This window comes from Triticum urartu, chromosome 7A, assembly GCF_056163025.1.
Source record: "Triticum urartu cultivar PI428250 chromosome 7A, HENAU_Tu73, whole genome shotgun sequence".
Lineage (NCBI taxonomy): Eukaryota > Viridiplantae > Streptophyta > Magnoliopsida > Poales > Poaceae > Triticum > Triticum urartu.
In genome coordinates, this window is record NC_141879.1 from 670,142,483 (window position 1) to 670,166,723 (window position 24,241).

The 24,241-nt window shown below is 48.0% G+C and overlaps 1 protein-coding gene and 1 pseudogene across 3 annotated transcripts; both read right to left on the reverse strand.

Moving 5' to 3' along the window:
* Positions 1–1,329: 1,329 nt before the first annotated feature.
* On the reverse strand, positions 1,330–13,203 carry LOC125525949 (uncharacterized). Of its 3 annotated transcripts, none has more exons than XM_087537236.1 (5): positions 12,956–13,203; positions 12,807–12,866; positions 12,609–12,711; positions 12,037–12,428; positions 1,330–1,458 (listed from the first exon to the last, which is right to left on the reverse strand). In XM_087537236.1, the coding sequence occupies exons 1-5, from the start codon at positions 12,958–12,960 to the stop codon at positions 1,416–1,418; spliced, it is 603 nt and encodes a 200-aa protein (XP_087393362.1). In that variant the 5' UTR covers positions 12,961–13,203; the 3' UTR covers positions 1,330–1,415. The 3 variants fall into 3 exon arrangements, with proteins under 3 accessions (XP_087393362.1, XP_087393361.1, XP_087393360.1); XM_087537235.1 differs by lacking the exon at positions 1,330–1,458 and adding an exon at positions 9,538–10,448; XM_087537234.1 differs by lacking the exon at positions 1,330–1,458 and adding an exon at positions 9,551–10,383.
* Positions 13,204–22,787: 9,584 nt separating this feature from the next.
* LOC125524474 (BTB/POZ and MATH domain-containing protein 1 pseudogene) lies at positions 22,788–23,770 on the reverse strand (annotated as a pseudogene).
* Between the last annotated feature and the right edge of the window lie 471 nt (positions 23,771–24,241).

Below are 24,241 nucleotides of genomic sequence, written 5' to 3' on the forward strand. Positions count from 1 at the left end.
GAGGACCTGCAACGTTTGCACGAAAAAGACGGCATGCCTCCGGAGCAGTATAAAGGTCCTGCCAGCTACGCTCTTACGAAAGAAGAGAAAGAAATCTTCTTTGAATGCCTGCTCAGTATGAAGGTCATGACTGGCTTCTCGTCGAATATAAAGGGAATAATAAATATGCCAGAGAAACAGTTTCAGAACCTAAAGTCCCATGACTGCCACGTGATTATGACGCAACTGCTTCCGGTTGCATTGAGGGGGCTTCTACCGGAAAACGTCCGATTAGCCATTGTGAAGCTATGTGCATTCCTCAATGCAATCTCTCAGAAGGTGATCGATCCAGAAATCGTACCAAGGCTAAGGAGTGATGTGGCCCAATGTCTTATCAGTTTCGAGCTGGTGTTCCCACCATCCTTCTTCAATATCATGACGCACGTCCTAGTTCATCTAGTCGACGAGATTGTCATCCTGGGGCCCGTATTTCTTCACAATATGTTCCCCTTTGAGAGGTTCATGGGAGTCCTAAAGAAATATATCCGTAACCGCGCTAGGCCAGAAGGAAGCATCTCCATGGGCCATCAAACAAAGGATGTTATCGGGTTTTGTGTTGACTTCATTCCTGGCCTTAAGAAGATAGGTCTCCCTAAATCGCGGTATGAGGGGAGACTGACTGGAAAAGGCACTCTTGGAAGAGACTCGATAATATGCAGGGACGGATATTCTTGGTCTCAAGCACACTACACAGTTCTACAGAACTCTACCTTGGTGACCCCGTATGTCGATGAACACAAGAACAGTCTGCGCTCCAAACACCCGGAGCAGTGCGACGACTGGATTACATGTGAACACATCAGGACTTTCAGCAGTTGGTTGGAAACACGTCTCAGAGGTGACAACACTGTTTGTGATGAGTTGTACTTGTTGTCCAGGGGACCATCTTTGACTGTATTGACTTACAAAGGATACGAGATAAATGGGAATACATTTTACACGATCGCCCAAGATCAAAAGAGCACCAACCAAAACAGCGGTGTCCGCTTTGATGCAGCAACCCAGAGCGGAAAGGACACATATTATGGTTACATAGTGGACATATGGGAACTTGACTACGGACCTGATTTTAAGGTCCCTTAGTTTAAGTGCAAATGGGTCAATTTGTCAGGCGGCGGGGTACAGGTAGACCCACAGTACGGAATGACAACAGTGGATCTGAAAAATCTTGGGTACACTGACGAACCGTTCGTCCTAGCCAATGATGTGGCACATGTTATCTATGTGAAGGACATGTCTACCAAACCGAGAAAAAGAAAAGATAAGGAAGCGAATACATCATACGATGAGCCAAAACGCCACATAGTTCTTTCAGGAAAAAGGGACATCCTGGGAGTGGACGGCAAGACAGACATGTCTGAAGATTATAAAAAGTTTCATAAAATTCCTCCCTTCAATGTCAAGGCTGACCCAAGCATCCTGATAAACAATGAAGATTATCCATGGTTACGGCGCAATAAGCAAATGACACAAGCAAAGAAAAAGTGACGACTTTCTCCCGCAACTATTATGATGATACCATGCCAACTTTGTAACACACGAACATGCCACCATTGTCCGTTTTGTACATGCACATGATATGTGGGTGAAATTATGATACCATGCCAACTTTCAACTTTTTCAGAGTTCATTTGAAATGCTTTAATGTCTTATGGTTCGGCCCTCGTAATACCATGACCATTAGTCCCTGGCCCATGCCAACTTTCAACTTTCTAAAACTAATCGCACTAACAGAAAGTTTATAATTTTGCTCCTCGCCCCTGGCCCATGACCATTAGTCCCGGTTTGTGCCACAAACCGGGACTAAAGGGTTGGTCCTCGTTGCGGGTAGAGTTTAGTACCACCTCGCCAACCGAAGGGGGCTCACACCGGTTTATAAGCCCTTCCCTCTCTGCCTTGTTGAGCTCCTCTCAAAGTGAAAATAGATGTCCTAATAGAGAAAAGTTTAACCTAAATTCATAGTGAATTTCTCTGAAATTCATAGAAATTTACTATGAATTTAGGTTGAATTTTCTCTATAAGCGCATCTATTCTCATTTTTTAGTAAGTTAATCACAAACTTGTGATTCACACAAATTTCAAAGAATTCAAATTTTAACTATTCAAATTTGAAAATTAATGGCACTAACAGAAAGTTTATAATTTTTCTAAAACTAATGGCACTAACAGAAAGTTTATAATTTTGCTAACCTAAAAGCAAACAGAATTAAAAATTAAAGCAAAAAACAAAACAAAATAAATAATGCAAAAAACAAATCAAAAAAACAGGAAAAAACTATTTTTATAGTAAAGTTAATCACAAAATAAAATAAATAAAGCAACAAAGAAAACAAAAAACCTAAAAAAGTGTTTTCAAATTTGAAAACTAATGGCACTAACAGAAAGTTTATAATTTTCCTAAAACTAAAAGCAAAAAACAAAAGAAAATAAATAATGCAGAAAACAAAACAAAAAAAACTGGAAAAAATAGCAACAATAAGTATTTTGTTGTAAGTAGAAACAAAATAAAATAAATAAAGCAACAAAGAAAACAAAAAACAAAAAAGTGTTTTCAAATTTGAAAACTAATGGCATTAACAAAAAGTTTATATTTTTTCTAAAACTAAAAGCATAAAGAATTAAAAAAATAAAGCAAAAACAAAAGAAAATAAATAAAGCAACAAAAAAACAAAAAACAAATGCCACCTACTGGGCCCCCACGGCCTGAATACGACTAGAAACCCATCCAAGGGCCAGGGTTCAGGCCCGCAGGAGGCCCAGTAGGCCACAGGCATAGAGTGACAATTAGGCCCGTAAGCCTGCAATGGAGAGGAGCTCGAGAGGGGTGCGGCAGTGGGGCTTATAAACCACTGCGCACCCCTCTCAACTAGCGAGGTGGGACTAAACTTTTGACGCAGCAGCCGCACAAGGCCTTTGGTCTCGGTTGGTGGCACCAACCGGGACTAAAGGGGGGCATTGGTCACGGTTCGTGGCACAAACCGTGACCAATGCCTCCCTTTAGTCCCAGTTGGTGCCACCAACTAAGACCAAAAGCCGCCGCTTCCCGCCCTTTAGGCCGCTGAAAAGAGGCATTTGGTCTCGGTTGGTGGCACCAACCGGGACTAAAGGGGGGCATTGGTCACGGTTTGTGCCACGAACCGTGACCAATGCTCCGTCTATATAAGCCACACTTGTGAAAATTTTGGTTCAGTTTCTTCGATCCTGCCCCAACGACGCCACCAGGCTGCCCGTGCTCGCCGTCGCCGCCCCGAGGTCGCCATCGCCGTCACCGCCCGCTCCTCGTCGCCGCCGCCGCCCGTTCCTCGAGCCCGCGCCGCCCGTGAGCCCTTGCCGCCCTCGAGCCTGCGCCACCCCGGAGCTTGCCGTCGTCCCCGAGCCCTCCTCCCCGAGCTCACGCCGCCCCTCGAGCTCGCCGTCGTTCCTAAGCCCGCGCCGCCCCCGATCTCGCCGTCGTCCCCAAGCCCTCCTCCCCGAGCCCGTGCCGCCCTCGCCGCCCTCCTCCCCGAGCCATCCGCCGCCCTCGCCGCCGCCCTCACCGCCGCCCCCGCCGTCGCCCTCGCCGGTCAACCTCGCTACTGTGAGCCGCCGCCACCTGTTTATCATTTTTTTCATTTTTTTGTTCGTATATATAATGTATATATGTATGTGGCTATATGTATGTATAGATGTTCATATATGTGTATTATTTTTTTTGTTCAGAGCATTTTTTGTTCATATATGTATTTTTTTGTTTATGTGTATTTTTTTTGTTCATAGCATTTTTTTGTTCATATTTTTTTCATAGCATTATTTCCATGTATATATGTATGTGGCTATGTACGTCTAGATGGATAGCATTTTTTTCCATGTATGCATGTCATTGTCGATACACCCCCTCCCCGTTAACTTCGACAGGAGGGGGGTCGATATAACCCTCCCCGATAACTTCGACATGAGGGGGGGTCGATATACCCCCTCCTTGATAACTTTGACATGAGGGAGGGTCAAGAACTAGTTTAGGGGGTCGAGGGTTGAGAACTAGTTTAGGGGGTCGAGGGAAGAAGGGGAAGAAGAGGGAGAAGAACAGGGAGAAGAAGAGGAGAGGAAGAAGAGGAAGTCTTCTCCTCTATTCTTTCTTCTCTTCTTTTTTCTTCTTCTTCCTATATGTATTAGTTTCTTATTTAGGTTGTTAATTAGTAGATATTAATTTTGTTCATATATGTATGGATGCATGTGATATGTATGTATGCATGTATGTATCGGGTATGTCGTTGTCGATATACCCCCTACCTGATAACTTCGACATGAGGGGGTCGAGAGGGGGTCTAGGGTCGCCGAGGGGTCGAGGGTCGTCGAACATGAGAGGAAGAAGAGGATAAAAAAAGAAGAGGAAGAAGAAAAAAAGAGCAGAAGAAAGAATAGAGGAGTTCTTATCCTCTATTCTTTCTTCTCCTCTTTTTTTTCTTCTTCTTCCTCTTTTTTTATCAGGAACGAGGGTCATCGAGGGTCGTCGAGCGGTAGAGGAAACCCTAAATAGCAAGCATCATCGGTGTGAGATACATGTGGCCGTCGGTGTCGGACACTACATCCACGTCCCACAAGTGACGCGGGCTTCAATGCCCACGTCACTTGTGGGACGTGGATGTAGTGTCCGACACCGACGGCCACATGTATCTCACACCCATGATACTTGCTATTTAGGGTTTTCTTCTCCTCTTTTTTTTCTTCTTCTTCTCTTCTTCTCTTTTTTTCTTCTTCTTCCTCTTTATTTTATCGGAAACGAGGGTCGTCGAGGGTCAGGGTCGCCAAACGGTAGAGGAAACCCTAAATAGAAAGTATCGTCGGTGTGAGATACATGTGGCCGTCGGTGTCGGACACTACATCCACGTCCCACAAGTGGCGCGGGCTTCGACGCCCACGTCACTTGTGGGACGTGGATGTAGTGTCCGACACCGACGGCCACATGTATCTCACACCCACGATACTTGCTATTTAGGGTTTCCTCTACCGCTCGGTGACCCTCGACGACCCTCGTTTCCGATAAAAAAAGAGGAGGAAGAAGAAAAAACAGGAGAAGAAAGAATAGAGGAGTTCTTATTCCTCTATTCTTTCTTCTCCTCTTTTTTTTCTTCTTCCTCTTCTTTTTTTATCCTTGAAGCTTTGTCGAGGCCACCCCAAACCCTAGAGAAGCAGCGTCGAGGCCACCCCAAGCCCTAGAGAAGCAGCGTCGAGGCCATTAATTAATATTAGTTCTACGTTTGCCACTAATATATCCATCTGTGATGTTTGAATAATAATTGCCATGTTGTCAATATTTGTAGAAACTATGGACACCGCCCGAGACGAAGTACAAGAAGAGTTGTTGGGGGACATAATCGCACGAGGAAGTGATGCCGTCGTCTCGTTGTTTCTCAACGACACCGATGGTCTCGAAGCAGCTGGCTATGATTATGATGGCTCCGGTGACCTAATGCCGGTGCAAGAAGGAGACCGTGAGGACGGCTCCGGTGACCCAATGCCGGTGCAAGAAGGAGACCGTGATGACGTCTCCGGTGACCGAACCGAGTCCGGCCAGGTATATATATTAGTTAAGCTTCTGCTGGCTAGCTAATTGATGCATTCATTGTTTTGGTATGTACACATATTAATTAAGTCTTTGTCCTTCGGGGCTGGCAGAACCTTGGACCCTGTAACAGGGAAGTGCATTTGGACGAACGATCAAATGGACATACCAGTCAGGAAGCTTCAGCAGTATATCGAAGCAGCGCAGCAAGGGACGTTCTTTCCATATAGAGAGAACGACGAGCTCACAATGGCCCTCGGGAATCCTGAGCACCCTGGACGGACACGAGGCACGCCAGGCTCCATTCCGTGGAAGGTTGGGTTTCCGGACGCAGGCGGTTACAAATCCAGGAGAGGAGGAAAAAATTGCAGCAGACCCAAATGCAGGCGCTGCAAGCAAGGGTACAAGCGATAGAGGAACGAGAAGCAAATCGCAGCAAACGTACTGCCGAAGCTTCCCCCGAAGCTACCCCGCCATCTCAGCGGAGAAGCAGCGTGGCTTCCACCGAGCTGCTTCAGCCGGAGCATGCCTTGACGGCTCCTGCCAGCTATCCCGTGGATGCTATCACGGAGTCTCAAAATTGCCACCTTATGACGCAATGGATGAATTTAAAGGTCAAGGCGGTTGTTGGCTCTGTTTATTCTACTGAACCCGGTGCAACTTTTCACTGCCGGTCGATTCCAGAAGGATATGCTAGGGTGATGGTGGATGAAATAACGGAGGGATTTGAGGACCTCCAGCTTGACCACCCTACCGGTGAAGGGGAGACTAGGTTGGGGTCTGCTCTGAAGACTCCATGCCTATGGCGGAAGGATCTCATCAACCTTCCGAACTGGACGCCTCCGCCTCCTCCTCCTCCTCCTCCTCCGGCAAGTCAGGGCACTCCACCTCCTCCACCGCCTCCTCCTCCGGTGAGTCAGGGCACCCCACCTCCTCCATCGCCTCCTCCTCCAGCGAGTGACGATCAGGGCACTCGACCGGCTCCTTCTCTAACGCGTGGCGGCACTCCGCCTGCGCCGACGCGCCTGAGCAGCCAGCCTCCTCCTTCTCCGCCTCGTCAGCAAGGGCGGAAGAGACCTGCCGCCGCTCCGGCTGCTCCGGTGCGTCGTAGTCCTTCTCCTCCGCCTCGTAAGCAAGTAAAGAAGACAACCGCTCCGTCTGCTCTGCCGGCGTCTAGCAGTACAGCCAGAGGCGGGAGGAAATACAGATTCGGTCCTTCTCTGAAGACTCCAGAGAAGTTACCATACGAGAGGACCCCAGAGGAGAACGCCGAGATCGCACGAGAAGAAGTGAGGAACTACTTTGAAGGGGTGAAACCAAAGAAACATCCACCTCCGGAGGAGAAGGTAGATCCGGTGAAAGCGAAGCGCACTCTGGCTGCCCTGACAAAACCACCCAAGTCTCCGCCGAAAGGAAACTATGAGCGCATTATTGGAAAGGAATTTGCCGAAGCGGAGCGGTCGGGAAGTACTGTCAGTGATCAAAGGCTGAAAGAACGACGAGCTGGGAAAAAAATTGCCCAGCTCGGCGAACAAGCAAAGCAATCGTGCCCCCCGCTCAAGGTGCCAATCGACAACGTCGCTAATGATCCGAGGATGGTGCCCGGTTATAGCAATCTTGGCGATTACCTGCCCGACAATGTACATTATGATTTCATGGAGGCGCAGATACAAAGATACGAGTACGGGAAGCCTCTCATCAAAGATGAAAGATCTCTATCAACGATGATGCGAATATTGCATGATTGGTACTTGAAAATCTGCAGAGACTCTGGGGGGAGGAGTGCTTTGTATGTGAAAGTTAAAAAGGAGCATGACCTCGTTGAAATTGAATTGTTGCCTGTTCCATTTGAGGAGTATTTTCAGTTTTTCAATCAATTGGCCCTCGATAAAACAACGGTCACCTGCTACTGTCTGTAAGTAGTACTACTTCTGTCATTAAGTCTCTCTATATAGCTCAGCTCTTTCATTGCATGTATTTATAATCATCCTCACTATATTATGCAGATTGAAGATCGCCGAATTGAAGAAAAGACAAGTCGGTGATATTGGGTTCATTAACACATATCTCATAGATGCAACTCAGGTTAAATTTCATGCTGCAGCTACCGAGGCCAACTTGCTACGATCGTTGGTAATAAATGAAAACAAAGATATAATACTCTTTCCTTACAACTTCAAGTGAGTGTTACTGTCTTGTGCATATTCGGTTTCCCTTATATATTGGTCAAGGTTTTAGTAATGTAATTGATGAGTTATGCATGCGTGTGCAGTTACCACTATATTCTCCTAGAGATTAAGCTTGAGCAGGGACTAGTAACCGTCTTAGACTCAAGATGAAAAGATCCCCAGGACTATGCGGACATGACTCAAATGCTCGAGAAGTAAGTTAAATCGATCATTATCCACCATATCAGCAACTTTGTTCATTTCCTGATATATCAAGTAATTGTTTTTTTGTCTGCAGGGTTTGGAAAAAATTCTCCAAAAAAGCTCCAGGACTCCCGAAGAAGCTGCAATTTAGACACCCGAAAGTAAGTACTATAGTAGCATGTTCCGCGCATCTCCTATTGATTTGGCATTCTTGCTTATCAGTTTGATTGACCTCTATTTCTTGTAAAGTGGTTGTGGCAGGAACAAGGGAATGATTTCTGTGGATACTACATTTGCGAGTCCATCCGCCACACGACCTGTGAGCGGGGCTACACTGACGAACAATATGAAGTACGTAAATAACAACATTCACAATTTTATTTTATTACCATCATTTGTGTTAAGTTTCATTCATTCATATATATATGTATTAACCCCCTTCTTCAAATTAGATGTTTCGGAAGCGGGATGAACTCCTAGCACCAACTCGCATGCGAGCAATTCAAGAGGAATTGGCGACATTCTTTCTTGACCACGTGATCGCTGAAGACGGAGAATACTATGTGGACCATGAGTCCGTATGATTATATTTGTAAGAGATAATTATTGTATATATGTAGCCGGTAGTGTCGGATAGATATACGAGAACTTGTTGTTCGACCAATCTCTCGGAGAAGGAGAGGTGGTCGATATCACTTCTCTCTGTATGCATATATGTTCATGATGATCTTCCGTTTCCTTCGTTTGCTTACTAGCTAGCTAGCGTGTCTAGTCCTCTCTATACGTATGTATAGTACGTAGCGTCGACCAAGCACGGACATAAGAGAGGACACTTCTCTATTAATTATAGCTAGCTAACACAATATATGAAACACCTAAATTAACCCCCAAAAACCCCCAACCCCCCCCCTTTCAAAAAAAAAACAAAAACCCCGGCCATAGAAATGCTGACGCATGGATGCCTATTGGTCCCGGTTGGTGCCACCAACCGGGACCAAAGGGTCTCCTGCCTGGGCTCCGCGCACAGGCCACGTGGAGGCCCATCAGTCCCGGTTCTGGATTGAACCGGGACTAAAGGGACAAGGCATTAGTACCGACCCTTTAGTCTCGGTTCAGGAAAAGGGACAAAAGGCCCTTACGAACCGGGACAACAGTCCCTTTTTCTACCAGTGAGGCCTACAAAGCCTAATGTGTTTAATACATGTTAGCTCTGCCCGAAGACATTCATGGAGTACTGGTGCCAAAATAAAATTCAGCTTGCCCGAAAACATGCATGGAGTACTGGTGCCAAAATAAAATTCAGCTTTTTTTTGTTTGTTAAAAAATCACACATGTACCAATCTAAATGTTCAATGAACTGACAAATTTTCATAAATAAAATAATTGAAATGGATGTGATCTGTGCAGAAATATGAAGTTCGGCTGTGTTTCTATAAATTTGAATGACTTGACCGCTTCTGCTTGGTTTTTTGTACAACATGCAAATATCAATATTATTTTCTAAAACTTTTTGTGAGGGTAAAGAACATCAACCCAAATCTGCATGCACACTACATGCATGAGCAGAATAATGTTTTTTGAACACTAGGGATTGGGCTCATGTGCTACAGTATATTGATAAGTGTGCCAGTCCACCACGGTTAAAAGAGCCTTCAATAGGGCTATTGGCAACCTGATGAAGAGATGGATCAAGGCAAACAGTGCAAGATGAAGGAAATTTGAATGCTAACAAGGCCCGGATCCACATGAAAATAATACTAGATCAGACAGTGTCGAGCATAGGTTCGGATGAACCATGGTCTTAAACTTCCCCTCTCGCAGGGCTGCTGCTTCCGCTGGAGGTTGTAAGTATTGATGGCCGCGGGGAGTTTACAGGAGCGGTTGGTGGCGTTTGTCCTTGGCTCCGGCGAGAAGCGGGCGAGGATGAGGTGTTCGGCTCCGGAGGAGAGGGACAGATCCTTCTGTAGTAGAGAACACGGGCAGGCCCGTCGTTGGAGGTGGCCAAGGTGGGCGATCGCACAGGCCCCCTAAAATTTGGGGCCCCCAAATTACTAGGTATTAGTAGTATTATGTATACATATTTAATCACACTTTGCCATTAATCCAGCGGCAAGGCCTAAGCAGCGTAAACACTACACAGCAATAAAAATCCAGCCCACGAGGCCTGCTAACTGCTTATTCACGTATCTATCGAGTGTTCCTGAATCCCATCGATCGCTAACACGCCGCCGGTTCGCCTGCTTCCTCCACGAGCAGACGTCGTCTCGTCTCCTGCGGTCCTGCCTTCCGCCAATCGCCCTCCTGCTGGTTCCGCTAGTCGCCCAAGACGCCGTCCGCTGCTGCTTCCCAAGGTTCCGCCAGCCGCTCGCCCGGAAAGTCGTCCGCTGCTGCCTTCCGCATCCGCGGTTCCACCATCGGCGATCGCCCAGGCTGCCATTAGGTATACTTAATTTTATCCCTGTACTTGGTATGTTTCAAAATTTGATCTCCCTGACCTAGGTTAAGATCAGGCCCTAGTTAGGAGTAGCGAGTAGGATCAGTTTGTTCTTGATCAGTTATACAAGTCTTTATATTTTTATTCAGACTAATTAGGAAATTTCATGTTTGAATAATGAATCATTAAATTTCTTTGGTTTATATACTTTTTTTAGCATTAATATTTGATATATGTCTAAATATTATGCAAAAGAAATCATGGTGGATTTGTGTAATAAATGGAGAGTACGAATGAGCTCTATTAGTTCTTCTGTGATATGACTCTTTTTGAAATTTTGGGCCCAATTTTGATTTTTGCCCCCGGGCCCCGAATTTCTGGAGACGGCCCTGAACACGGGCCATCAGATTCTCTTCCTTCTTCTTCCTCCTAAAAAAATAAATAGGAACCCAGGTGTCGCCTCTGAGAGGGATGCGGGGGAGGAGGGGACGAAGGATGGGTCAAACGTGATGCATACAGCCTTTTAAATATAAGTACTAGGATTTTTAATTTTGATTATGCAGCGAGCCTAGTCCACAATAAATGCGTGAGTACCAGGAAAGCCTGGTCCTCAAGAATAAATAGGAATCTAAATTCGCCTCCGTGAGGAATTGAACCCAGGTGTTGGGTTTGCCTCTGCATCAATTAAGGATGCATACGGCCTTTTAAGTATGAGTATTAGGATTTTCCATTCACTTACGCCTAATCCTCAATAAATGTGTGAGTACTAGGAAAGCCTGGTCCTAAAAAAATAAATAGGAATCTAAATCCGTCTCCGTTAGGATTTGAAGCCAGGTGTTGGATTTGTACATCCACCCTCAATCAGTTGAGCTAGACTCACTCCCCCAAAGAAAATCATCTACTTACCATTTTGATATGCAATCACATGGCAGAACAAGAAATCATCTTTAGTAATGGTCCATGTAATGTGGCCCATTAGCCGAATTGTAACTTGCCATCGTTTTTTTGACACCTTGACCGTAGAACAATAGTTCTACGGTAACTTGCCATCGTTGGTCAGAACTATGCCAAAAGGTGCTTTTGCCAAAAGAAAAAGAACTGGAGTAGTAGTGACTAACAAGGTGCTGGTAACAGCCAAGGTTGTTTGAATTAAAAATAGTCAATCAGTACTAAACAATCATACTACCAAACATGATTTATTTATTTTTGACCAATACCACACCACTCGTTAGGCTAACGAAACTAATACACTCTCACTAAAGCTAAATCACACGGCAGATTCGACGTCTGCAAGTGAATGATTAGTCACATGATTGAGACAGAATCACAACCCACCACGCAACTTGAAAAGGAACTGGCCGACGCACAAACAAATGAATTAAATATGGAGGAACTACTTTCTGTCACGTCAAGAGTGTACTCCATTTCATCTGGACCAGGCGGCCCATTGGCAAACAGCCAACATATATGTTCCAATCAATACGCCTACGCTGTCCAAGGCCTAAACCTACATTTTACTGTTTTAGGTTACACCATTTTTAAATCACTTCAAGAACATATATTATTAACTGTAAAATCGTTTTGTGAGCGTCATGACCTTTTGAGAAGAGTAGTTCAACTAATCAATCATAGTCAAGGAAATGTAATACCTGAGAGACCGAGATTCATTGCAAGGATGTACTTTTGCATATACTTCTTTTTGCATCTGTTTTTGGATCCCTGATTCGGGCTCTTCCTTCACTTCTTCTAGCTCTTTCTTGAAATCTTCCTTGAACACGCTGAAATATTGCTTACTTTTGTTCTCAACAGTTTCCTCAAGCTTTTGTATATCTTGCCCGAATTCTAACTTCAGCTCTTCCTTAGCTCTCTTGAAAGCTTCCTTGAACTCGCTTATCAGCTCTGTCTTTAGATCTTCCTTAATTTGTTTGTTTATCCGCTCTTTCGTGTGAACTTCCTCGCTTTTGTTCCTTTTCACCTTTTCCTGAAGCTTTTTAACCTTTTTCTCAAGGCTTTGTACTCGTTCATCTGTGTTCACTTTAACCTGTCAAAAGAAACAAATGCAACGGTGCACATAGTTCCTAATCAAATAGGTTGAGAATTCCAATTATGCATGTGCTCCATCTCCATAAAGAATTTGAACAAACAAAGACTAGATCAATATGCCTAATTATTTCACCAAATCAGGTTTCCAATGTCACTGTGGTTGAATCAATATGCCTACCTGTATGATGTCTTTAAACTGGATTAGCACGTCACAGATGGAAGAAGGAAGGGCAACCGAAGACCCTTCCAGAGGCGTCTCATCTCTTGTTATGCTTGTGTTTCTAAAAAAAAGCAAGAACAAAATGAAGAACCAAACTAAGATTAATCAGATGTACGTGTGTGTGCATTCTGTTATGAAATAAGATGAACAACTCACCCGTTGTGCTCATGCCTTCTCTTCTTTCCCATGGCGACGTCCCTGTGACCACTGACCAAGCTAGCTAGGTGCTCTTCGTTCTCTCGTTAGAAATCGCAGCATATGAGAACTCAAGACATAGGAAATCAATAGGTTCTCTTTTGAGATACCTCATAACTGTGTGAACCACCCAATGATCGGCTCTGGAGTTGTCTTCAACCTCTCGCTGGTGTGCCGCTCTGCCAAATCTAGTCGGCACCACACCGCGATCGACTCCTGAGGGTCGTCTCTGCGGCAGGCCGCACAGCGTCACCCTCCGCTCGCAGCCCCGTCGCCGCCGCCAGCCCCTCCCCTCCGGTTTGCCACTGCAGGTTTCTTTGATGGGGAGTGAGGAGTGAAGTGGTTAGTGAGTGCTACTTTCTTTGCTGGGGAGCGAGGACTGAGGAGTGAAGTAGTGATATACCTCCTCCTCCGTTCCAAATTACTCGTCGTAGAAATTATATCTAGAACTAAAATACATTTAGATACATCCATTACCTGCGATAAATAATTCGAAACGGAGCAAGTACTCACCTTTTCTATGACACAAGAGTATCAACAATCTCTTGTGAGCAAGCTCGGATGGCCGCGGGCCGGTACTCAAATGACGGATCGAGGGACTGCGTGCTCGCCTCGGCTGTCGCTCGCGTCGGCGCTGGCCGCCGACGCCGGCCTTCCCCACCCCGCCGGCCCCTTCCCACCCGCTTCCTCCGCCAGTGCATCCCCCGTGGCGCGTCCCCCCTCCCTTGCTCGCCGCCTCTCCTCCTGCTACCGCCCTCGGACTGCTCTTGCTGGGCGGATCTGGCGGCTGAGGAGGACCTGGCCGAGGCTGCGGCGGCCGCGGCGGGCCTGCCTCGCCGTCCTCGCCGCTTTGGGGACCGTTTTGCCGAGTGCCTCGCCCCCGTGCTCAGGCTACCGTCCATGCCATTCGCTTCTTCCCCGCCCCGCCTTCCTCGTCATAAAGTTTTCTAGGGATAGATGGGAGCGTCGGACAACACCAAACGCCTGGCGCTAGCGGTCGCCTCCAGCGCCTTCATCGGCGCCGGCTTCATCCTCAAGAAGATCGGCCTCATGCGCGCCGGCAAGTGCGGCGTCCGCGCAGGTACCTCCGCCCTACTGTCTCTTCCTCTCTCTTCCCCCCTTGCCCGATTCCCGATCACAGCCGGCCGCTCCTCCACCGACCGGGTCCTCTGGTCTGCGCCGCGCCGCGCTGCCTCGGTCAATTTTGAATCTTACGGCCGCTCCGACCTGGCCCGGCCAACTAACTCTTCGGATCTCGACGCCCCCTTTGATCCGTGGAACAATGGCGTCTGGATCGGGCCATGATCCCACACCCGAGATTTCAAAATGTACGGGCGGCCGTGATTGGGGCCGCGCGGCTGCGGCCTGTTCGTCAAAGTCAAACCTGTGCACTGCGGTTGTTGCCGTCTTCTAAACGCCAGCTACGCTCGTGCTGATTGGCAGCCAGTCATCTCCTAGTATCATGCTTCCATACGGGTCAATGAGAATCCTCCAGAAGATTAAAACACTATTACATCGAGAAATGGGGGTAGGATTAGAGAGACAGAGCCATCATGAGAAATGAAGTATGCTTATGCTCTGGAACATGATGTAGTCTATCTTTCTGTAAGTTGGATGGTGATTTTTCCAGCCCGATCGATTCCAATGATGGATGGTGACTCAAATGTCATGGCTTCAGATTATCCATGAGAAGTACCTTCACGGGCAATCGTTTGCGTTTGCGTCTAGGTCTGAAGGTTCCCAATTCTGAAAATCGATGATCCCTCTGTTATCGGTCCTGCACATTGGGACCTCCATCTAGATAGGCTCCGATGATGCCACCCTATTTTGGCTGGCCAGATGGGCGGGTTCCCGCCCCTTTGCAGATCGTTTTTTTTTGCGCTTTTCTCTGTCTGTGTACGCCCACAGATCTCTGTGGTTGCGGCCCTAGTGAATCTACGCGCGATTGCCTTCCGCCGCACCTTCGGGGCGGTTGAACTCGCGCAATGGGAGGAGTTACTTGAGTGTGTTGCCCTACACTCCCCCTCCCTGGAGCCTGATGCACTTTCTTGGCACCTCGAGCCAAGCGGTACGACTGGATCTCTTTACCAGGCGATTGTTCCCACTTCTAGTCCAGTGGAGCTAGCGGTGCTTTGGGAAATCAAACTCCCCCTGAAGATCCGTATATTTTTATGGCAATGGGTTAGAGGACGCCTCCCCTCAAACACTGAGGTCCGTAAGCGTAATGGACCTGGGGATGGTCTTTGCACCATTTGTCTGGTACCGGAAGATTGCAACCACATCTTCTTCCGGTGCCCGGCAGCTCAGTTCTTATGGAGTTGCTTCCGGGAGGTGGTTGGGGGCACGTGGTGCCATGACAACCTCCCAGATTTGTTCGGGGAGGTTTTTAGGCTCCCCGGGTCTAGGCGCGCCCCTATTTGCGTCGCGCTAGGTACCCTTGCCTGGTCCCTTTGGTGTACCCGCAATAAATTAGTCATCGAACGAGTGATTCCGTCTCGCGTGACTGATGTGATCTACAAAATGTGTGGCTTCTTACAGTTCTAGAGACCACTTAGTAAGCAGAGCGACCGCGGCGTCATCGACAACATCATGGCAGGTCTTCGTGCCTCGGCAGCGTCTTTTGCTCCTCCTCCACCGCCACCACCTCCTCCTCTTGAGCCGGATTAGAGTCTCCTTTTAGCTTTATTTGGGGCTTGTCTTGCTGTGCCTCCAGTATGATTCTATGACTTATTGTACTTGACTTTGTGACTTTAGATGCTTGGTGATATGCTTTATAATATAAAGTAGGGAAAACCCTTTTTCGTAACCTTTTTCTTATGATAAAGCAGGCCGCCAGGGGAAAGTATACTCGTCTGCTCGCAAAGACGCCCCGTCAGGCTTGATGATTCAAACCCACCATGTGGATTGGCCAAAGTGAAGTTCTGAGATAGCGATATGCTATCTCTAAGAGCAACTCTAATGGGGCGACCCATTTCGTTCGTGGCCATCTGTTTGGGTCGGCGCGGACAGAAAAGGCGGCCCAACGTGCCGACCCAAACGGACGTGCGTCCGTTTTTCGTCCGCGGGCGTCCCATTCCCGGTCCATTTTTGAGCCTGATTTGCGTCGGCGCGGACACGCGACTGACGCGCGCGCGCTCGCCTACTCCTGTCTCCGGCCCCGCTCGTCTGTGGCACATTGGCCTCCCCTCCTCCCGGCCAACAAGCAACCCTCGCCCCCGCCTCATCCGTCACCGCCGCCGCCGCCCATTTTGCCGGCGACTCTTCCAGCTGCCGCCGCCTTCACATCCGCCCAGCAACACCGCCCCTGCCCCCGAGTCGCCCGCCGCCGCCGTTTTGCCGCCGGGGAGCAAGCTGGTTCCCGCCGCCGCTTCCCCCACCGCACAGCCGCCCGCGACCAAGAAGACGCCTCGCCGCCCCCACCACATATGACCGGCACGCTCGTCGGACGCCGTCACACTCGTCGGACGCCGGCCGGGCAGCTAGCTGGTCTGTGGGCGCCGCGTCTCCCCTCGCCGGCCATCTCCTTCTTCGACGCCCGCAAGCTGTTCGACAGTTTGCCAAGGTACGAAAATGGACTCCGCCGATGATTTCTTTTTCCACAATTTCCTTTGCGACTCCGAGGATTCGTCGTCCGACGACGAGGAGGAGATATTGGCTGCCGTGTTGGTCCATCACCACCTCAACAACCAGCGGCCGTTGTTCCGTGGCTCCATTCCGGGCCACCTTCCGGCGTTGAATCTAACCGGGAGAGCGGGCATTTCCTTCTCTGGAAGGACTACTTTGATACAACAAACCCGTTGTTCAAACATCACAAATTCCGCCGCCGGTTCCGTATGAGTAGGCATGTTTTCAACCGTATTAGAGAGGGAGTGGTCGGCTATGATGACTACTTCGAGTGCAAAGAGGATGCCGTTGGTAAGATTGGTTTCTCCTCTTATCAGAAATGCACTGCCGCCATCCGAATGCTTGCATACGGAGTGCCTGATGATCTCATTGACGAGTACGTCCGTATGAGCGAGTCTACATGCCTAGAGTCCCTGTATAAGTTCTGCAAGGCTGTGATTGTTGTGTTTGGCCCTGAGTACTTGAGAGAGCTGACAGCTGAAGATACAGCCCGTTTTGGCGATGAATGCTAGCAGGAGCTTCTCGGGGATGCTTGGCAGTATAGACTGCATGCACTGGGAGTGGAAGAACTGCCCTTCTGCTTGGCAAGGCAGTATAAGGGACATGTCAGGGCTTGCACTGTCATACTAGAGGCCGTGGCGTCTCAAGATCTCTGGATCTGGCACTCTTTCTTTGGCATGGCTGGATCACACAATGATATCAACGTGCTTCAGCGCTCGCCGGTGTTTGCTAGGCTTGCCGAAGGCAACAGCCCATCGGTGAACTTTACTGTCAACGGCCACAACTACGACAAAGGGTACTATTTGGGTGACGGTATCTATTCTCAGTGGACCACTATTGTAAAGACAATACCCAACCCTGTCGGAGAGAAAAGGAAAAGATTTGCCCAAGAGCAAGAGTGTGCTAGAAAGGATGTCGAGCGTGCCTTTGGTGTTTTGCAATCTCGATGGGGCATCATTCGGTATTTTGCTAATACTTGGAGCACACAGAAACTATGGGAGGTGATGACTGCTTGTGTGATCATGCACAATATGATTGTAGAAGACGAGCGCCCGGAACGTCTGTACGATCAAGGCTTTCAGTTTCAGGGTGAGAATGTTGTGCCTGAGCATGGAGTAGCGGCAACATTTGAGCAGTTCACTCAGTTTCATGAAGACATGCGTGATTGGGAAACTCACGTGCAACTACAAAATAATTTGGTTGAGTATATGTGGACTCATATTGGCAACCAATAGATGTATCTTTTTTTATTCGTTTGCAAAACTATGTGAAATATTTTTATTTTTATTTCGCCTGTAAACTATACTGTTTATTTGGGCGGACTATTTTGTTTGTTAAATTTTCATTTCACAATATGTTGAATGCAATGCAAAATTGGGCGGCTAGCCGGCCACACCTGCACATATGGGTCGGTGCGTTGGGCGCGCTACCGACCCATATGAAAAATAGGACGGACGCCGGGCGGGCGGCCGACCCAAACGGACAAAAAACGGACGAAATCGCCGTTCATTTAGGTCAGCCCGTTGGAGTTGCTTTAACGTCTATGGGAGGACGTATTCAGTGCAACGGCACAATCTCTGCACCAGTGCTATTTTGGGACCACTCGAAGCCAGGCTAGGCACATGCCGCATGCCAACCCTGCAGATGCACAACGTTTTCTTTGGCGACGCCCCGGTCGATGCCGAATTCACTCTTTTGACCCTTTTTCTAAACTTATTAGACTAACCATAATGGAGAGTGACATATACTAGTAACATACACATATTCCTAGATTATGTTACTATTTTCATAGTGGGTAGTAACTTCAGTGTGATAATATGTAAAGATTCATTTATTAGGTTATAGACTCATATTGTATTGGGACATGCGATGTTACAGTAACTAGCTAAGTTACTATAACTACCTCTCACCTCATTAACTCATTGCCACATAAGCAAATTTGTTGAGTTGAACACGATGTTACTGCTGAAGTTACTCCCATTGTGGCTAGTCTTAAGAACGATTTGGCCCTGATTGAACAAAAAATCATAGTCTGAATATTTTCCTATCATCGCTGTCCTTGACGATAGGGTTACATACTCTATCTAGAAATCAATGGCTAGAACTTAACTGCACCATCATGATCTCTTCGACATGAAAATTACACTACCCGCAAGGACTTTGGCGGTAGGATGTACTCCCTTTGTTTTTTAGTTTGTATATAAAGTTTGATCAAAATCAAGTTTTATAAAGTTTGACTAATTTTATATTAAAAAATATGAACATTCACAATGTGAAATTAGTATAATTAGATGCACCATAAAGTGTATTTTCATACTATATAGTTTTAGTATTATAAATGTTTATATTTTTTATATAAATGTAGTCAAACTACACAGTTTGACTTTGACCAAATTTTCTATGTGAAGTAAAAAGAGATGGAGGAAGTATACGCCAGGTTAGGCAGCACGACATGCACGCATGCATGCATTGTATTTGAGTACATTTATTATTGTTTGATTAGACCACTCCAGCAACTTCTCACTAGCCAGCGTAGTTAATGCCCAGTGGCGTGTGTGCGTGAGTCCAAAGAAAAAGGACAAAGGCACGGAGTAATAGTATGCATCCGCGTGGAGAGAGAAAGGGAGAGCTAGCGAGTGCATTTTCATGTGTGGTGTGCATGTCACCAACGCCATGCTAGGGGCAACCATAGACTGACTTTACTCGTGGTAAAGTGTGACATGACATAAAACTAGACTAGGATATGTCTGTGGTCTAGATTAAGATCGATGTGGTATGGTAAAGTTCCAGGTGCTCCCAAGGCTTACATGCTAAGGCCATTGGATCTCAGGTCCGACGACATCTGATGAGCTTAGAGCATATACAACTGGGCACTCTATATCCGTCTTATATATCTGGGCAGGTCGTCCGGTCATTGACGGTCATAAAATACCGACCCAGCCGAAGCTCTTAAACACGCCTCAAACGCCCGCGCTGACCGGCACGCCTCATATCCATTCCAAATGTAGAGCGGATATGAGGCGGTCTGGGCGCCACATTAGCCCAGGCAACCATTCGCCCGCTCCGACCCCACAAAAACCCCGGTCCGGCAGAAACCCTAGCTCACTCCACTCCCCTTCCCTCCCCTTCTCGACGGTCCCATTTCCCCAATCTGCCAAATTCCTAGCGTCGGCGACCATGTCCAGCATCGGCAGCCACTCTGATGGCAACTGCGGAGAAGAGGAGGAGCCGGCGCTCCGTATCGCGCTCGAGCGCTCCCGAGTCGATACGGGTGGCAGCTCCGGGTCCGGTGCGACGCCCCATGTCGCTCGTCGTGCCCGCACCGGCCCTTCACGCCTCGTGCGGATCAGTGAGTCCTTCCAGATCTGCTCCTCCCGCCCGACGCCCTCCTCCACCTCCGGTCATTGCTTCGCACGGGCAGCCATGGGTTCTAGTGCCCGGTCAACTGACGTCGCGGATGCGGACTCCGGAATCGGAGGCACGAGCTGCCCCCCCCCCCTCTCCCGCGAGAGGCAAATGGCTAAGGAGATGGCGGGCGCATCCGACGGGTTTGCGTAGTTTGCCCGCCGCCGCCTGGTGCCCGACGAGGAGGACTGCCTCTTCGAGTGGGCGTGCCGCCGGTCACTGACTGAGGCGGAGACAAATGCCCGAGGGCTCCGGAGGCTCAAGGCCAAGCAGCTCCGGCTCGATATTGAGCAATCTAAGCAGGAGGTGGCAGAGGGAGGTGGCGAGGGTGGCCAAGCTCAAGCGCCAGCAAGACCACGTCGTCCGGCACTTGCAATGCTTCATCGTCATCTTCGATTCCTCCTCCTTCGACAGCTCCGACGTGGACCCAACTCCTGTCACAGACTCCTACGGCTGCACCGGCGACCGAGTGGCAAAGGGCCGGTGGTGAAGTGGTGAACATCCGTCCTTATTACAAGTTTTTAGTTGTAGTTCGAACTTGTGTGCCGTATTATGTGTAATATGTGAACTTTGGCTATCTTTCATGATCCGACTATGATCTTTTGATGAACCGATTGTGCATTTGTATGTCCGCTAACTGCCGTAATATGTGTAATATGTAAACTAACAAGTTTGTAACTGCCGTATTATGTGTAATATGTAAACTAACAAGTTTTTAGTTTTTAGTTTATTACATTTTTCTTGTTGGTTGTGTGTATCATGATTGTGTAGATGCCATCATGCCAAGTGTGTGCTCCTCCTCCGTTTCTTCTCGATTTCAACTAAAAAAAGGTCATTTGTTGAAGAAAAATAATACACGGAAGCGAAAGCACTTTTTCCTGAACAGCTTAGCTGCTCTGCTGGGGGCTCACCGGCTCGGAGGGGAAAGACGCCGAAGTGAGTGGGAGTTCATGGAACTCCCGATGCCCTCCCGTTTCGCAAAGAAAGAAAGCCTCTTATCTGTTGGGGAGTCCCTTCAAAGCCGGGCTGGACTTGAGCCTTCGTTCTAAAAAAAAACTTGGGAGCCATGTTTTACATGTAGGACCGGACACTGAGAGCACACGCTCTCCTCTCGTCTCCTTTCAGAGCAGAGAATCTCCCCATATATATGTCGCTTTTCCTCTCCTTTTGAATGCAGGAGTGCAACAGGAAACACTCGCTCTTCTCTTCTCTCCCTAGAGAGTCCACGGAGATCAGTTCTGCTCCAGCTTCCTGTGTCGGGACTCGGGAGCGAAACGGAAGCACATGCTCTTCCAACGCTTCTCTCAGAGTCTCCTCGAGGCTAGTTTTGCTCCAGTTTACGTCAAAATGGAGTACAGTTCAAGGATTCAGAAAAAAAAAGCACGGACAAAATGGCTATGTCACCTCGCATGCAGGTGCAGCTCCCTTTCCTCCAAATATATATGTCCTCTGCGTGTGCAGCAGACTATCCATGCGAGCATTCAGTCTTACTACTACTAGGGTTCTTCCCTTTTGGGCAAAAGTAGCTTCATATCAAATTTCAGAGGCGGACCATGCCGGCGGCGCTGTGGGGATGCCGTGGCGACGGCGGCCGATCTCGCCCAGCTGTCCGGGCTACACGCCGTCATGCTAGTCACCGTGACCATGAGCCTCCTCTGGAGCCCGCGGAGCAGGCGGGAGTGCGCGAGGCTCGAGCAGACCGCGCGCGAGCTCCGCGCGCTCCTGCAGTGGCCAACCGGCTGTCTGATCGCCATTTAGCACACGGAGATGGGGGCCTGGTTAACAAGGCTCTCCACGACGCCGACGGCCTCGTTGAGTCGTACAACAAGACCACGCTCTGGTGCCGCGTCTGGAACAGCCAGACTATGGTGGCCCAGTTCCGTGAAATGCAGAATCGCGTAAGGTCCTACTGCGGGCTCGTGCTGTTCGTCAACGGGCATCTCCTGATGCAGCCGATGAATCCCCCGTCAGAGCCTAGTGCTACGTGAGATACTCGCCGGATCCTCTTTTGCGTGTTCGATATTCGACGTCGTCTCATGTTTGAATTGGCAACACGTGCAGGATTCATCATCAGGTGAGCGACCCATCACACAGTGTGCAAGCAGCAACTCAGTGTCCCAACAGTATTGGTCAGGAAGGAGCTGGCCGTCAGGCAGGCAATACCGTCGACCCAGGATGTGAAATCCTGACTGATATAGTAGTAGTGATTTCCAATGCATGACACGGTGTGAGCGGAGATTGGTCTTAATCGTTCCTACCTGGTTGAGTTCTGTTTGAATCTACTTTCAGACATTGTGTTACTACTTAGTACTGGGTTTGTTGGCATGATTTTTCGATGGTGTAGAAACAGAGCAGTTGTGTATGACTCGTTTATGGCTGTATAATGTAGTATTAGCTTGATACTTCTATACACTCTGTATCGAGAAATAAAGTCATGTGATCCTTATAACGTTATTTTTCTCGTTATCTTATGTTCCTCTCGTTGGCTTAATCGGAAACAGAACAGTCTGGGTCAAGGCTTTGCCTAGATAAACCTGATCAGGATGAGGGACCAAACACATAGACAAGGAGTCAAAAGAAACACATAATTTGGTGCCCTATGATACAAGAAAATTCCACCATGTGTATGCCTAAATTCTGGCAGGATGCTGTGGACTGCAATACCGCATACAATTGCGCAAATCAGACATATAAAGTGGCCCTTGGCCTATTAACACAGAAAACCCCTTTGCAACTAGGACAATCACATGGTACTAAATATGATGTGACAACGTCATCAACAGAACTCCCAGCATACAACAATACTACAAGGTAAAACAAACACCAGGATTGTGTGGCTGCACCCTGTAGCTGAGCAGAACAAATCATGTCTGCACACTCTGAATCATCCTACCCTTTAACATAAGCATATTTTTACCAAGCTGGGCACACATATGTATCAGCTTGTGCAAATATTGACAAGCACAGAAGAAGAAAGATACCAAACTTTGGACCATTTAGCATTAAATTAGATCAAATTGGAGAGGAAATGCAAGCATTAAGTCGCCCATAACATATATAGATGGATACTAAGTTTTCCATTTTAGGCGAATACAGACACAGGTTTCTACTAGACCACACATGCATGGCAACCATAAACAGAGACTACGGGCATGATAAAAACTTGGACCTAGCTAGCACTCCTACCTGGTTATCCTTCAACTCTTTCTGCCCCGTGCAGACTTGAGAAGCTCAGGCAACACCATAGGACAGCTTGCCTCCAGATGCTTATATCCGTCCGTCGCCAACACAGCATCAAGGATTGCAGGAGTACTAACAATGAAGTCGACACACTTAACCTTGAGCTGTGGGCAGTTGTGCTGCTCCGCTAAAGCCAGAGTTGTCGCTGCCGTGTCGACACTAATGCCATCAGAGAGCTTTCCTTCGCAGATCTGCTTGAGCCTGTCCAATCCATACCTGTCGGCAGCTGCAAGCAGATGCTGAGCCAGCATCGTCACTCTCTCATGCTGAAGACTGAATTCCAGAACCGAGTCAGTGTAGATGAAGTAAAGCAACGGCTCGAATACCTCCGCTTTCATGTCCTTGATCTCCACACACCGAGAGCTCGTCTCCTTCATGTCCCCAAAGAACTCCGCCATAAGGACAGGGGACCTTGCAGCGAGAATGAGCTTGTGCGCAGCGAAAGACTTGCCGGACACAAGAAATGTGACATCCGCTTCCATTCCACTGCGTAGGAGTTCAGCCAAGTGGTCTTGCAAGCTAGGTGATGACCCAGACCCAGACACCTCTTTAGCCAAGGTTGTTGCTGGTGCTGGCAAATCCTCCTTAAGCACGGTGATGGTGCATTCCACAGTAAAAGAATCATCTCGGAGAAAACCAGATAATGGTGAATTTTTGTCAGAAAGGACCACATAGGTTTTCATATTGACAGAAAAGACCATCTACACACCATATTGTCAAAAAAGACCATCTGCCTGTGGCGGCACGGCCGGCAGCCGACACATGGCACCTGCCGCCACCAGCGCTGCACATCATTTCTCGTCCGCGTGCAGATGCAACGGAACGGAGCGGCCCAAGTGGGCCCGGCCGCCACTGCCGAGGCGGCAGGTGCCGCTGGTTGCTACTGCGCGACGGGGCAACACTCTGGAAACAATCCTCGGGCGTGGATACAATACAACTGCATGCATGCACGTTCTATTGAATAGTGTATTGTACAGACTGCTTTATACTCCATAAAAAACGATGGACTGAGGATTAATTGCAGGTCGGCCAAGAAGTCGTGGCACTACGTACTACTAGTATACTGCCAAGTGCCAACAACGGCTCGTTATACAGAATCCTATACTGCTGTCTCTTTTGAACCTCAC

Excerpts from the sequence above, each read along its gene's own strand:
- LOC125525949 (XM_087537234.1), bottom strand. Across the intron at positions 12,712-12,806 it reads AGAAGGCATGAGCACAACGG|AAACACAAGCATAACAAGAG; the intron begins GTGAGTTGTTCA and ends GCTTTTTTTTAG. Across the intron at positions 10,384-12,036 it reads AATGAATCTCGGTCTCTCAG|CCTGGGCGATCGCCGATGGT; the intron begins GTATTACATTTC and ends ACCTAATGGCAG.